General features: G+C 51.2%; 1 protein-coding gene across 1 annotated transcript in view; it reads left to right on the top strand.

The window, feature by feature from the left end:
• The first annotated feature begins 9,481 nt into the window (after positions 1-9,481).
• Positions 9,482-16,602, top strand: part of CLCN6 (Cl-/H+ antiporter 6) — a 117,050-nt gene continuing 109,929 nt past the window's right edge. Inside the window, exon 1 of the mRNA XM_088456258.1 lies at positions 9,482-9,629. Coding sequence (XP_088312384.1) covers positions 9,555-9,629 — 75 coding nt within the window. The 5' untranslated portion in view covers positions 9,482-9,554. The remainder of the gene's footprint in view (positions 9,630-16,602) is intronic.

The following is a 16,602-nucleotide window of genomic DNA, read 5'->3' as shown; positions in this document are numbered from 1 at the left end:
CTATACCACGTATCTATCACCCTATAATACCATTTCCCAGCAGAAGCCCACGCTGCCTGGGAGACTATACCAGGTATCTATCACCCTATAATACCATCTCCCAGCATACCACGTATCTATCACCCTATAATACCATTTCCCAGCAGAAGCCCACGCTGCCTGGGAGACTATACCAGGTATCTATCACCCTATAATACCATCTCCCAGCATACCATGGATCTATCACCCTATAATACCATCTCCCAGCATACCACGGATCTATCACCCTATAATACCATTTCCCAGCAGAAGCCCACGCTGCCTGGGAGACTATACCAGGTATCTATCACCCTATAATACCATCTCCCAGCAGAAACCCACACTGCCTGGGAGACTATACCACGGATCTATCACCCTATAATACCATTTCCCAGCATACCACGGATCTATCACCCTATAATACCATTTCCCAGCAGAAACCCACGCTGCCTGGGAGACTATACCACGTATCCATCACCCAATAATACCATCTCCCAGCAGAAGCCCACGCTGCCTGAGAGGCTATACCACGTATCTATCACCCTATAATACCATTTCCCAGCAGAAGCCCACGCTGCCTGGGAGACTATACCAGGTATCTATCACCCTATAATACCATCTCCCAGCATACCATGGATCTATCATCCTATAATACCATCTCCCAGCATAACACAGATCTATCACCCTATAGTACCACCTCCCAGCAGAAACCCACGCTGCCTGAGAGACTATACCACGGATCTATCAGCCGATAATACCATCTCCCAGCATAACACGGATCTATCACCCTATAATACCATTTCCCAGCAAAACACGGATCTATCACCCTATAATACCATCTCCCAGCATAACACGGATCTATCACCCTATAATACCATTTCCCAGCAGAAGCCCACGCTGCCTGGGAGACTATACCAGGTATTTATCACCCTATAATACCATCTCCCAGCATACCACGGATCTATCACCCTATAATACCATCTCCCAGCATAACACAGATATATCACCCTATAGTACCACCTCCCAGCAGAAACCCACGCTGCCTGAGAGACTATACCACGGATCTATCAGCCTATAATACCATCTCCCAGCATAACACGGATCTATCACCCTATAATACCATCTCCCAGCATAACATGGATCTATCACCCTATAATACCATCTCCCAGCATACCACGGATCTATCATCCTATAGTACCATCTCCCAGCATAACACGGATCTATCACCCTATAGTACCACCTCCTAGCAGAAACCCACGCTGCCTGGGAGACTATACCACGGATCTATCAGCCTATAATACCATCTCCCAGCATAACATGGATCTATCACCCTATAATACCATCTCCCAGCATAACACGGATCTATCACCCTATAATACCATCTCCCAGCATAACACGGATCTATCACCCTATAGTACCATCTCCCAGCATACCACGGATCTATCACCCTATAATACCATCTCCCAGCAGAACCCCACACGGCCTGGGAGACTATACCACGGATCTATCACCCTATAATACCATCTCCCAGCAGAACCCCACGCTGCCTGAGAGACTACAGATTAGGAGGAGTTTGGGGTGACTCCAAGGTAAGCTGGCTCTCAATTCAGGTATATTTGTATGTGCCATTATCATGTGGCCTTATATTGGGCAATTATATGACCCAAATTGGATAAAGCTATCAGTTTTGGGGATGAGTTTGGGGTGCGGTGCCTATTAACACATAGTTTTAGCTGTATTCTTATTAACACATAATAACACTTTAGTCTGTCACTGGTGCGCGTCACTGGCCTTCGCCGGCTCTTTTGCGGTTCTGCACCCCAGACACTGACCAAGTGATAGGGACCTCCGGTATCAGAGACGCCGTGACGTGGCTCGGAGGCTTAGCCATATCTTTGCAATTATATGCAACTGAGATCTCTGGATTATCTACCACCATGTAGTTTTTCATATCTTATTGCTGATTTCGTTCTGAGTGCTGGGGATGACTTTTAGTTATTTCTTGTATAGAATAACCCCTCCCTCACATGCACCTGAGTGATATAACTGACGTGACTGAGCAGCTACCAACAAGTATTGCTGAGACTACAGATGTGTCCTAATACATCTAGGGCAGTGGTTCTCAAACTTGGTCCTCAGGACCCCACACAGGTCACCCAGCTGCTGCACAGGTGTACTCATTAATCACTGACACATTTTAAAAGATCCACAAATGGAGCCAATTAGTTCACTTGTGATTCTGCGAGGAGACCTGGAAAACATGCACTGTCTGGGGTCCAGAGGACCGATTTTGAGAACCTGTGATCTAGGGCCACGCAGTGCGACTTGCCTGGCGTGAGCGAGTCGCCAGGTCCCGTGTTACTCTGTTAGCATCAGGTAACTTTTTTGCAGAAACTTTGTCCAAGTCGCACACAGATATACAAGTGTTGCATATCAGATTATTCAGCGGAAAGTTGACGCGGCCTAGTTGCATCACTTTTCGACTTCGATGCACTTTCTCACAGGACCTGGCAGGCCGAGAGTGTTTTTCTCAGTGTGACTGCAGGAGTAAAGGTGTGTAAGGAAACATTTGTATTTACTATTTCTACACCTATCAGTGAGCGGCATTAACACACATCACTTCTATATTATAATCTAATGTACGATTCAGAAAAGACATCATTACAGACACAGTAAGGAAAACAGAAACCTTTAATGCCTACGATGGTCTGCAGCCTTCTCTAAGGCATTGTGCATGGGTCTACCACTAGGATTATATCATTTATAGTAAGTTACTCTAATTTACTAACAAAACTGCAGCAATCCAGGAATAAACTACCAGTAAAACTAAATCTATAAAAACCGATATGCTCATTTTCTAGCAAGTCCTGTATATGAGAGAGACTGGGGAGATACACCGATAACAGCGTATTCCCAGTTCTATTATTGCAGCCTCACCAGCGATGGACGACTGATTGCTCAGGAGAACCAGAAACCATCATCTTCTAATCATTTCAATAATTATCTGCGGACACTGTGTATGTTACAGTAACAATGATCCTATAATGACCATGCCCTGTCCAGCGGCCAAAGAACTAATGTGAAAACTAAGGGCAGATATTCTGTTATGTGCCCAGGACATGGTCAGATGCGTTCACATAAAGGGTACTGATGTGGAGGGTACAGATAAAATTTTGAACAGAAACGGAGATCGCTTAGCCAATGACGGTGCCTGTGCACAACACCATACAGGGGGAGGGGCGGTGATACATTGTTACACTGCTATATACTGCCTGTGCACAACACCATACAGGGGGAGGGGCGGTGATACATTGTTACACTGCTATATACTGACTGTGTACAGGACCATACAGGGGAAGGGATGAGGATACATTGTTACACTGCTATATACTGCCTGTGCACAACACCATACAGGGGGAGGAGCGGTGATACATTGTTACACTGCTATATACTGACTGTGTACAGGACCATACAGGGGGAGGGGCGGTGATACATTGTTACACTGCTATATACTGACTGTGTACAGGACCATACAGGGGGAGGGACTGTGATACATTGTTACACTGCTATATACTGACTGTGTACAGGACCATACAGGGGGAGGGACTGTGATACATCGTTACACTACTATAAACTGACTGTGTACAGGACCATACAGGGGAAGGGATGAGGATACATTGTTACACTGCTATATACTGCCTGTGCACAACACCATACAGTGGGAGGGGCGGTGATACATTGTTACACTGCTATATACTGCCTGTGTACAGGACCACACAGGGGGAGGGACTGTGATACATTGTTACACTGCTATATACTGACTGTGTACAGGACCACACAGGGGGAGGTGATACATTGTAACACTGCTATATACTGCCTGGGCACAACACCATACAGGGGGAGGGATGAGGATACATTGTTACACTGCTATATACTGCCTGTGTACAGGACCATACAGGGGGGGGGGACGGTGATACATTGTAACACTGCTATATACTGCCTGTGTACAGGACTATACAGGGGGAGAGGTGATACATTGTTACACTGCTATATACTGACTGTGTACAGAACCATACAAGGGGAGGGATGAGGATACATTGTTACACTGCTATATACTGCCTGTGTACAGGACCATACAGGGGGGGGGGACGGTGATACATTGTAACACTGCTATATACTGCCTGTGTACAGGACTATACAGGGGGAGAGGTGATACATTGTTACACTGCTATATACTGCCTGTGTACAGGACCATACAGGGAGAGGTGATACATTGTTACACTGCTATATACTGCCTGTGTACAGGACCATACAGGGGGAGGGATGGGGATACATTGTTACACTGCTATATACTGCCTGTGCACAGGACCATACAGGGGGGAGGTGATACATTGTTACACTGCTATATACTGCCTGTGTACAGGACCATACAGGGGGGGACGGTGATATATTGTTACACTGCTATATACTGCCTGTGTACAGGACTATACAGGGGGGAGGTGATACATTGTTACACTACTATATACTGCCTGTGTACAGGACCATACAGGGGGGGACGCTGATACATTGTTACACTGCTATATACTGCCTGTGTACAGGACCTTATGGGGGGGACGGTTATACATTGTTACACTGCTATATTCTGCCTGTGTACAGGACCATACAGGGGGGGACGGTTATACATTGTTACACTGCTATATACTACCTGTGTACAGGACCATACAGGGGGGGACGGTTATACATTGTTACACTGCTATATACTGCCTGTGTACAGGACCATACGGGGGGGACGGTTATACATTGTTACACTGCTATATACTGCCTGTGTACAGGACTATACAGGGGGGAGGTGATACATTGTTACACTGCTATATACTGCCTGTGTACAGGACTATACAGGGGGGAGGTGATACATCGTTACACTGCTATATACTGCCTGTGTACAGGACCATACAGGGGGGGACGGTGATACATTGTTACACTACTATATACTGCCTGTGTACAGGACCACACAGGGGGAGGGACTGTGATACATTGTTACACTGCTATATACAGACTGTGTACAGGACCACACAGGGGGAGGTGATACATTGTTACACTGCTATATACTGCCTGGGCACAACACCATACAGGGGGAGGGATGGGGATACATTGTAACACTGCTATATACTGCCTGGGCACAACACCATACAGGGGGAGGGATGGGGATACATTGTTACACTGCTATATACTGACTGTGTACAGGACTATACAGGGGGAGGTGATACATTGTTACACTGCTATATACTGCCTGTGTACAGGACCATACAGGGGGGGGGATGGTGATACATTGTAACACTGCTATATACTGACTGTGTACAGGACCATACAGGGGGAGGTGATACATTGTTACACTGCTATATACTACCTGTGTACAGGACTATACAGTGGGGGAGGTGATACATTGTTACACTGCTATATACTGCCTGTGTACAGGACTATACAGGGGGAGGTGATACATTGTTACACTGCTATATACTGCCTGTGTACAGGACCATACAGGGGGGGATGGTGATACATTGTTACACTGCTATATACTGCCTGTGTACAGGACCATACAGGGGGGGGACGGTGATACATTGTAACACTGCTATATACTGCCTGTGTACAGGACTATACAGGGGGAGAGGTGATACATTGTTACACTGCTATATACTGACCGTGTACAGAACCATACAAGGGGAGGGATGAGGATACATTGTTACACTGCTATATACTGCCTGTGTACAGGACCATACGGGGGGGACGGTTATACATTGTTACACTGCTATATACTGCCTGTGTACAGGACCATACAGGGGGGGGGGGACGGTTATACATTGTTACACTGCTATATACTGCCTGTGTACAGGACCATTCAGGGGGGGGGGGGGGACGGTGATACATTGTTACACTGCTATATACTGCCTGTGTACAGGACCATACGGGGGGGACGGTTATACATTGTTACACTGCTATATACTGCCTGTGTACAGGACCATACAGGGGGAGGGACGGTGATACATTGTTACACTGCTATATACTGCCTGTGTACAGGACCATACAGGGGGAGGGACGGTGATACATTGTTACACTGCTATATACTGCCTGTGTACAGGACCATACGGGGGGGACGGTTATACATTGTTACACTGCTATATACTGACTATGTACAGGACCATACAGGGGGGGACGGTGATACATTGTTACACTGCTATATAGTGCCTGTGTACAGGACCATACAGGGGGGAGGTGATACATTGTTACACTACTATATACTGCCTGTGTACAGGACCATACAGGGGGGAGGTGATACATTGTTACACTACTATATACTGCCTGTGTACAGGACCATACAGGGGGAGGTGATACATTGTTACACTACTATATACTGCCTGTGTACAGGACCATACAGGGGGAGGTGATACATTGTTACACTGCTATATACTGCCTGTGTACAGGACTATACAGGGGGGAGGTGATACATTGTTACACTGCTATATACTGCCTGTGTACAGGACTATACAGGGGGGAGGTGATACATTGTTACACTGCTATATACTGCCTGTGTACAGGACCATACAGGGGGGGACGGTGATACATTGTTACACTACTATATACTGCCTGTGTACAGGACCATACAGGGGGAGGTGATACATTGTTACACTGCTATATACTGCCTGTGTACAGGACCATACAGGGGGGAGGTGATACATTGTTACACTGCTATATACTGCCTGTGTACAGGACTATACAGGGGGGAGGTGATACATTGTTACACTACTATATACTGCCTGTGTACAGGACCATACAGGGGGAGGTGATACATTGTTACACTACTATATACTGCCTGTGTACAGGACCATACAGGGGGAGGTGATACATTGTTACACTGCTATATACTGCCTGTGTACAGGACTATACAGGGGGGAGGTGATACATTGTTACACTACTATATACTGCCTGTGTACAGGACCATACAGGGGGAGGTGATACATTGTTACACTACTATATACTGCCTGTGTACAGGACCACACAGGGGGAGGTGATACATTGTTACACTGCTATATAATGCCTGTGTACAGGACCATACAGGGGGAGGTGATACATTGTTACACTACTATATACTGCCTGTGTACAGGACTATACAGGGGGGAGGTGATACATTGTTACACTACTATATACTGCCTGTGTACAGGACTATACAGGGGGGAGGTGATACATTGTTACACTGCTATATACTGCCTGTGTACAGGACTATACAGGGGGAGGTGATACATTGTTACACTGCTATATACTGCCTGTGTACAGGACCATACAGGGGGAGGTGATACATTGTTACACTGCTATATACTGCCTGTGTACAGGACTATACAGGGGGGAGGTGATACATTGTTACACTACTATATACTGCCTGTGTACAGGACCATACAGGGGGAGGTGATACATTGTTACACTACTATATACTGCCTGTGTACAGGACTATACAGGGGGGAGGTGATACATTGTTACACTGCTATATACTGCCTGTGTACAGGACCATACAGGGGGGGACGGTGATACATTGTTACACTACTATATACTGACTGTGTACAGGACCATACAGGGGGAGGTGATACATTGTTACACTGCTATATACTGCCTGTGTACAGGACTATACAGGGGGGAGGTGATACATTGTTACACTACTATATACTGCCTGTGTACAGGACCATACAGGGGGAGGTGATACATTGTTACACTGCTATATACTGCCTGTGTACAGGACCATACAGGGGGGGACGGTGATACATTGTTACACTACTATATACTGACTGTGTACAGGACCATACAGGGGGAGGTGATACATTGTTACACTGCTATATACTGCCTGTGTACAGGACTATACAGGGGGGAGGTGATACATTGTTACACTACTATATACTGCCTGTGTACAGGACCATACAGGGGGAGGTGATACATTGTTACACTGCTATATACTGCCTGTGTACAGGACTATACAGGGGGGAGGTGATACATTGTTACACTGCTATATACTGCCTGTGTACAGGACTATACAGGGGGGAGGTGATACATTGTTACACTGCTATATACTGCCTGTGTACAGGACTATACAGGGGGAGGTGATACATTGTTACACTGCTATATACTGCCTGTGTACAGGACCATACAGGGGGAGGTGATACATTGTTACACTGCTATATACTGCCTGTGTACAGGACTATACAGGGGGGAGGTGATACATTGTTACACTACTATATACTGCCTGTGTACAGGACCATACAGGGGGAGGTGATACATTGTTACACTACTATATACTGCCTGTGTACAGGACTATACAGGGGGGAGGTGATACATTGTTACACTGCTATATACTGCCTGTGTACAGGACCATACAGGGGGGGACGGTGATACATTGTTACACTACTATATACTGACTGTGTACAGGACCATACAGGGGGAGGTGATACATTGTTACACTGCTATATACTGCCTGTGTACAGGACTATACAGGGGGGAGGTGATACATTGTTACACTACTATATACTGCCTGTGTACAGGACCATACAGGGGGAGGTGATACATTGTTACACTGCTATATACTGCCTGTGTACAGGACCATACAGGGGGGGACGGTGATACATTGTTACACTACTATATACTGACTGTGTACAGGACCATACAGGGGGAGGTGATACATTGTTACACTGCTATATACTGCCTGTGTACAGGACTATACAGGGGGGAGGTGATACATTGTTACACTACTATATACTGCCTGTGTACAGGACCATACAGGGGGAGGTGATACATTGTTACACTGCTATATACTGCCTGTGTACAGGACTATACAGGGGGGAGGTGATACATTGTTACACTGCTATATACTGCCTGTGTACAGGACTATACAGGGGGGAGGTGATACATTGTTACACTACTATATACTGCCTGTGTAGAGGACCATACAGGGGGAGGTGATACATTGTTACACTGCTATATACTGCCTGTGTACAGGACTATACAGGGGGGAGGTGATACATTGTTACACTGCTATATACTGCCTGTGTACAGGACTATACAGGGGGAGGTGATACATTGTTACACTACTTCGCCATGACTTCATGCCATTCATTCAGAGGCAGCAGCGGGGGCTCACACCTGTTGAGTGACTACAAGTCCCAGCACATCCATCACACACAGGGATCCCCGCTCCCTCCCCGGCTCTCACCTCCTCCGCAGCCGCCGCTATCAGCGTGTTCTCCTCAGACTGAGCGCGTTCCCGCCCGCCGGGTACGCGCACCTACCAGCCCGTGACGTCACTAACACCGATAATTCCTAGAGCGCATGCGCCGCCTTGTGACTGACTGTGTGCTGCAGCTCCGCCTATCTGGGGCGGGGCGATGTCTCTGCAGTCCGTACTACTCAGGACACGTGACGCTTACTGGGCGTGTCTCGCCGGCTGCTGCCTCAGGGGGCTGTTGTTGTCATGTGACCGGCGGCTCCGGGGCAATAGAAAGATGGCTGCGTGTGGGGGGTCTCAGTGCTGCTGCTGCTGCTGTGGGGACCGGGAGAGCCGCACCCCGGAGGAGCTGGTGAGAGGACCCCTGGTATATGGGACTGTTCCCGCTTACATGCCCCCAATAGCCTCCTCCCCACATACACCTGTCCCACCCTCCCCTGTCATGTGCTGCCCACCCATTATACCCCCTCCCCACATACACCTGTCCCACCCTCCCCTGTCATGTGCTGCCCACCCATTATACCCCCTCCCCACATACACCTGTCCCACCCTCCCCTGTCATGTGCTGCCCACCCATTATACCCCCTCCCCACATACACCTGTCCCACCCTCCCCTGTCATGTGCTGCCCACCCATTATACCCCCTCCCCACATACACCTGTCCCACCCTCCCCTGTCATGTGCTGCCCACCCATTATACCCCCTCCCCACATACACCTGTCCCACCCTCCCCTGTCATGTGCTGCCCACCCATTATACCCCCTCCCCACATACACCTGTCCCACCCTCCTCTGTCATGTGCTGCCCTCTCTCCATCACAGCCCACACCCCCTCCCCACATACACCTGTCCCACCCTCCCCTGTCATGTGCTGCCCACCCATTATACCCCCTCCCCACATACACCTGTCCCACCCTCCCCTGTCATGTGCTGCCCACCCATTATACCCCCTCCCCACATACACCTGTCCCACCCTCCCCTGTCATGTGCTGCCCACCCATTATACCCCCTCCCCACATACACCTGTCCCACCCTCCTCTGTCATGTGCTGCCCTCTCTCCATCACAGCCCACACCCCCTCCCCACATACACCTGACCCACTCTCCACTGTCATGTGCTGCCCACCCATTATACACCTCTCTTCATCACAGCCCCCACCCCCCTCTGTACCCCTGATACCCCCCTCCCCACATACACCTGTCCCACCCTCCCCTGTCATGTGCTGCCCACCCATTATACACCTGACACCCCCTCCCCACATACACCTGACACCCCCCTCCCCACATACACCTGACACCCCACCCCCCTCTATACCCCTGACACCCCCCTCCCCACATACACCTGTCCCACCCTCCCCTGTCATGTGCTGCCCACCCATTATACACCTGACACCCCCTCCCCACATACACCTGACACCCCCCTCCCCACATACACCTGACACCCCCCTCCCCACATACACCTGTCCCACCCTCCCCTGTCATGTGCTGCCCACCCATTATACCCCTCTCTCCATCACAGCCCCCACCTCCTCTATACCCCTGACACCCCCCTCTATACCCCCGACACCCCCCTCTATACCCCTGACAGCCCCTCCCCACATACACCTGACACCCCCCTCCTCACATACACCTGTCCCACCCTCCCCTGTCATGTGCTGCCCACCCATTATACTGCTGACACCCCCTCCCCACATACACCTGACACCCCCCTCCCCACATACACCTGACACCCCCCTCCCCACATACACCTGTCCCACCCTCCCCTGTCATGTGCTGCCCACCCATTATACTGCTGACACCCCCTCCCCCCTCTATACCCCTGACACCCCCCCTCCCCACATACCCCTGACACCCCCCTCCCCACATACACCTGACACCCCCCTCCCCACATACACCTGTCCCACCCTCCCCTGTCATGTGCTGCCCAACCATTATACCCCTCTCTCCATCACAGCCCCCACCTCCTCTATACCCCTGACACCCCCCTCTATTCCCCCGACACCCCCCTCTATACCCCTGACAGCCCCTCCCCACATACACCTGACACCCCCCTCCTCACATACACCTGTCCCACCCTCCCCTGTCATGTGCTGCCCACCCATTATACTGCTGACACCCCCTCCCCACATACACCTGACACCCCCCTCCCCACATACACCTGACACCCCCCTCCCCACATACACCTGTCCCACCCTCCCCTGTCATGTGCTGCCCACCCATTATACTGCTGACACCCCCTCCCCCCTCTATACCCCTGACACCCCCCCTCCCCACATACACCTGACACCCCCCTCCCCACATACACCTGTCCCACCCTCCCCTGTCATGTGCTGCCCAACCATTATACCCCTCTCTCCATCACAGCCCCCACCTCCTCTATACCCCTGACACCCCCCTTCTATACCCCCGACACCCCCCTCTATACCCCTGACAGCCCCCTCCCCACATACACCTGACACCCCCCTTCTCACATACACCTGTCCCACCCTCCCCTGTCATGTGCTGCCCACCCATTATACTGCTGACACCCCCCTCCCCACATACACCTGACACCCCCCTCCCCACATACACCTGACACCCCCCTCCCCACATACACCTGACACCCCCCTCCCCACATACACCTGTCCCACCCTCCTCTGTCATGTGCTGCCCACCCATTATACTGCTGACACCCCCTCCCCACATACACCTGACACCCCTCCCCCTCTATACCCCTGACACCCCCCTCCCCACATACACCTGTCCCACCCTCCTCTGTCATGTGCTGCCCACCCATTATACCCCTCTCTCCATCACAGCCCCCCCTCTATACCCCCTGACACCCCCCTCTATACCCCTGACAGCCCCCTCCCCACATACACCTGTCCCACCCTCCTCTGTCATGTGCTGCCCTCTCTCCATCACAGCCCCCACCCCCCTCTATACCCCTGACACCCCCCTCTATACACCTGACACCCCCATCCCCACATACACCTGACCCACCCTCCCCTGTCATGTGCTGCTCACCCATTATACCCCTCTCTCCATCACAGCCCCCACCCCCCTCTATACCCCTGACACCCCCTCCCCACATACACTTGACCCACCCTCCCCTGTCATGTGCTTATCACCCATTATTCCCCTGACACCCCCCCTCTATTCCCCTGACACCCCCTCCCCACATACACCTGTCCCACCCTCCACTGTCATGTGCTGCCCACCCATTATACCACTCTCTCCATCACAGCCCCCCTCTATACCCCTGACACCCCCCCTCCCCACATACACCTGACCCACCCTCCTCTGTCATGTGCTGCCCATCCATTATACCCCTCTCTCCATCACAGCCCCCACCCCCCTCTATACCCCAGACACCCCCCTCCCCACATACACCTGTCCCACCCTCCTCTGTCATGTGCTGCCCACCCATTATACCCCTCTCTTCATCACAGCCCCCACCCCCTCTATACCCTTGACACCCCCCTCACCACATACACTTGACACCCCCCTCCCGTCATGTGCTTCCCACCTATTATACCCCTGACACCCCCCCTCTATACACCTGACACCCCCCTCCCCTGTCATGTGCTGCCCACCCATTATACCCCTCTCTCCATCACAGCCCCCCCTCTATACCCCTGACACCCCCTCCCCACATACACCTGACCCACCCTCCCCTGTCATGTGCTGCCCACTCATTATACCCCTCTCTCCATCACAGCCCCCACCTCCTCTATACCCCTGACACCCCCCTCCCCACATACACCTGACCCACCCTCCCCTGTCATGTGCTGCCCACCCATTATACCCCTCTCTCCATCACAGCCCCCACCTCCTCTATACCCCTGACACCCCCTCCCCACATACACCTGTCCCACCCTCCTCTGTCATGTGCCATTATACCCCTCTCTCCATCACAACCCCCCCTCTATACCCCTGACACCCCCTCCCCACATACACCTGACCCACCCTCCCCTGTCATGTGCCATTATACCCCTCTCTCCATCACAGCCCCCCCCTCTATACCCCTGACACCCCCTCCCCACATACACCTGACCCACCCTCCACCTTCCTCTGTCATGTGCTGCTCACCCATTATACCCTCTCTCCATCACAGCCCCCTCCCTCTATATCCCTGACACCCCCTCCCCACATACACCTGACCCACCCTCCTCTGTAATGTGCTGGGCAATGGTATTATAGGGTATGATAGATACGTGGTACAGTCTCTCAGGCAGTGTGGGGTTCTGCTGGGAGATGGTATTATAGGGTGATAGATCCGTGGTATAGTCTCTCAGGCAACGTGGGGTTCTGCTGGGAGATGGTACTATAGGGTGATAGATCCGTGGTATAGTCTCTCAGGCAGCGTGGGTTTCTGCTGAGAGATGGTATTATAGGGTGATAGATACATGGTATAGTCTCCCAGGCAGCATGGGGTTCTGCTGGGAGATGGTATTATAGGGTGATAGATCCGTGGTATTATAGGGTGATAGATCCGTGGTATAGTCTCCCAGGCAGTGTGGGGTTCTGCAGGGAGATGGTATTATAGGGTGATAGTTCCGTGGTATAGTCTCCCAGGCAGCATGGGGTTCTGCTGGGAGATGGTATTATAGGGTGATAGATCCGTGGTATAGTCTCCCAGGCAGTGTGGGGTTCTGCAGGGAGATGGTATTATAGGGTGATAGTTCTGTGGTATAGTCTCCCAGGCAGCGTGGGGTTCTGCTGGGAGATGGTATTATAGGGTGATAGATCCGTGGTATAGTCTCTCAGGCAGAGTGGGTTTCTGCTGAGAGATGGTATTATAGGGTGATAGATACATGGTATAGTCTCCCAGGCAGCATGGGGTTCTGCTGGGAGATGGTATTATAGGGTGATAGATCCGTGGTATTATAGGGTGATAGATCCGTGGTATAGTCTCCCAGGCAGTGTGGGGTTCTGCAGGGAGATGGTATTATAGGGTGATAGTTCCGTGGTATAGTCTCCCAGGCAGCATGGGGTTCTGCTGGGAGATGGTATTATAGGGTGATAGATCCGTGGTATAGTCTCCCAGGCAGTGTGGGGTTCTGCAGGGAGATGGTATTATAGGGTGATAGTTCTGTGGTATAGTCTCCCAGGCAGCGTGGGGTTCTGCTGGGAGATGGTATTATAGGGTGATAGATCCGTGGTATAGTCTCCCAGGCAGTGTGGGGTTCTGCTGGGAGATGGTATTATAGGGTGATAGATCCGTGGTATAGTCTCCCAGGCAGCGTGGGGTTCTGCTGGGAGATGGTATTATAGGGTGATAGATCCGTGGTATAGTCTCCCAGGCAGTGTGGGGTTCTGCTGGGAGATGGTATTATAGGGTGATAGATCCGTGGTATAGTCTCCCAGGCAGTGTGGGGTTCTGCTGGGAGATGGTATTATAGGGTGATAGATTATTATTATTATTATTATTATTATTATTATTATTATTATTATTATTATCCGTGGTATAGTCTCCCAGGCAGCGTGGGGTTCTGCTGGGAGATGGTATTATAGGGTGATAGATCCGTGGTATAGTCTCCCAGGCAGCTGTGGCGGGGCAGACATATGGATATTGATGATGCATAGAAGGAAGGAAGATAATGAATACACCACGGAAGCAGGTTACATGGGGCTCTGGGCTTAGATCCACGCTTAGTAGTGAAGTGGTTGTTGCACAAAGTTAATAAGTGTCTGATCTTTAGCTCACATGAAGCCCTTTATGGAGTAAAGTGTGTCAATAGCTGTCACACAATGGAAGGATTAAGGACACTGTTGTGTAACAAACAGCCGGGTAATAGTTCTGCTCTACTCGTACATTTCTCGCTAAGGGTGAAGGATTCTGCCATGGTGTTAGTGTAGCTGTGTAGTGTATAGAGATAGAACCTGTATATAGGAGTATGCAGCATGTACATTCACTAGAGACCAGTGACACCAGCATAGCCACTGCTCTGCTCCACAGCACCTACTCCCCTGCCCAGGATGAAACGCCTCTCCAAGCCTGATCTTCAGCTGCTGGAGGCTGTGTACGCCATGGATGGTATCTGGGCATGCTGGTATCTGGGCATGCTGGTACATGCGCTCAGCAAATGAGGATTTTGTGCCGTGTAACTCCTGCAGTAGGTGATGTGTATAGAGGCAGCATGTGATTATCCCGGGACATCTCAGTCCCCCCTCCATCTATTATCTAGATCCTCATCTTAAGGCCCCATACATCAGCAATTGATTGCAGCAATCGTGCAATTTGCAATCGATTGTGTATAAAAATCTTTCCCTTTCTACTTCAGGGTCCATGGGGTATCCACAGGATACCTTGGGGTATAGGTGTGACGTCAGTCGCAGGGCACCAAAGAGTTAAGCTTTCAGCCTCCCAGGATGCACTAGGTCCCCCTCCTATACCCCGCCCCCGGGCCAAGGCACCTCAGTTTAGTTTGGTGCCCGGCCGGAGTCGGGTGCACCTGTTGGAGTGGGGGCTAGAAGAGCCCCTGAAGCTTTTTCTTCATGCAGCTGTGGCTGCACATCTGGATGAACAGCATGGACAGTCAGTCCTGACGTCCATGCTGTCTTCCCTACACCCCGCCGGTACCAGAACGCCGGTACTGATCCGGGGATGCTGGTGGGCGTCTGGGGTCACAGCTAGCGGTGACCCCAGATGCTCCGGACCATGGCCGGATTCAAGGGGGACAGAGGTAAGCAGCGGGGTCCCGCGGTGGGTCCCCGCTGATCACATGGTCCTAAGTCCCCAGGCAGGGGGCTCCCTGGGGACTGGCTGCAGCGTGGAGCCAGGCGACCAACCTGCGCTTCCACTACCCCCTGGGACAGCGGACCGCAGCAGAGCGGTAGCGCTGCGGCGTCCCAGGGGTTAAATGCATGCCAGGGGAGCGCGCCTTCCCTGTCTCACAGCCGGCGCCTCCCCCGCTGCACACAGCCCTCTCTGCACTGTGCTGACTGGTCCTGTGTCAGCGCTCCTCCCCCAGGCCAGATTCTCTCTGCTCCTCGGCGGCCATCTTCTCTGCAACGCATGGTGAACGCTGCTGGAAGCGCTGGACGGAAGCATCGTGGTCTGGGTCCCCCCGCATACCTCTCCTCCGCTGTGGCTCAGGTCTGTGTATGCAGCGCTGTGTCCTACCAGGCCCTGTGTCTGTGTAGTTGAGTGATCAGCGCTGTTAGTGCAGGAATTGTTATTTCTGTGCATTGTATGTGACTGTGCTAGCGCTGCCTGTAACTTTTCTTCTCTAAACTGTCAGCTTTATTACTGTCCCTGTTCTTTCTGCTAAAGCCCTTGCGGTGCGGTGCTGCAGGGTGGTCTCTCGCCTATTTAATACTTAATTGGTGAGAGAGGTCACAT

The sequence above is a fragment of the Taudactylus pleione genome, unplaced genomic scaffold, assembly GCF_031769625.1.
Source record: "Taudactylus pleione unplaced genomic scaffold, aTauple2 ptg000693l, whole genome shotgun sequence".
Classification (NCBI taxonomy): domain Eukaryota; kingdom Metazoa; phylum Chordata; class Amphibia; order Anura; family Myobatrachidae; genus Taudactylus; species Taudactylus pleione.
This window is presented reverse-complemented; position numbering and strand designations above follow the sequence as displayed.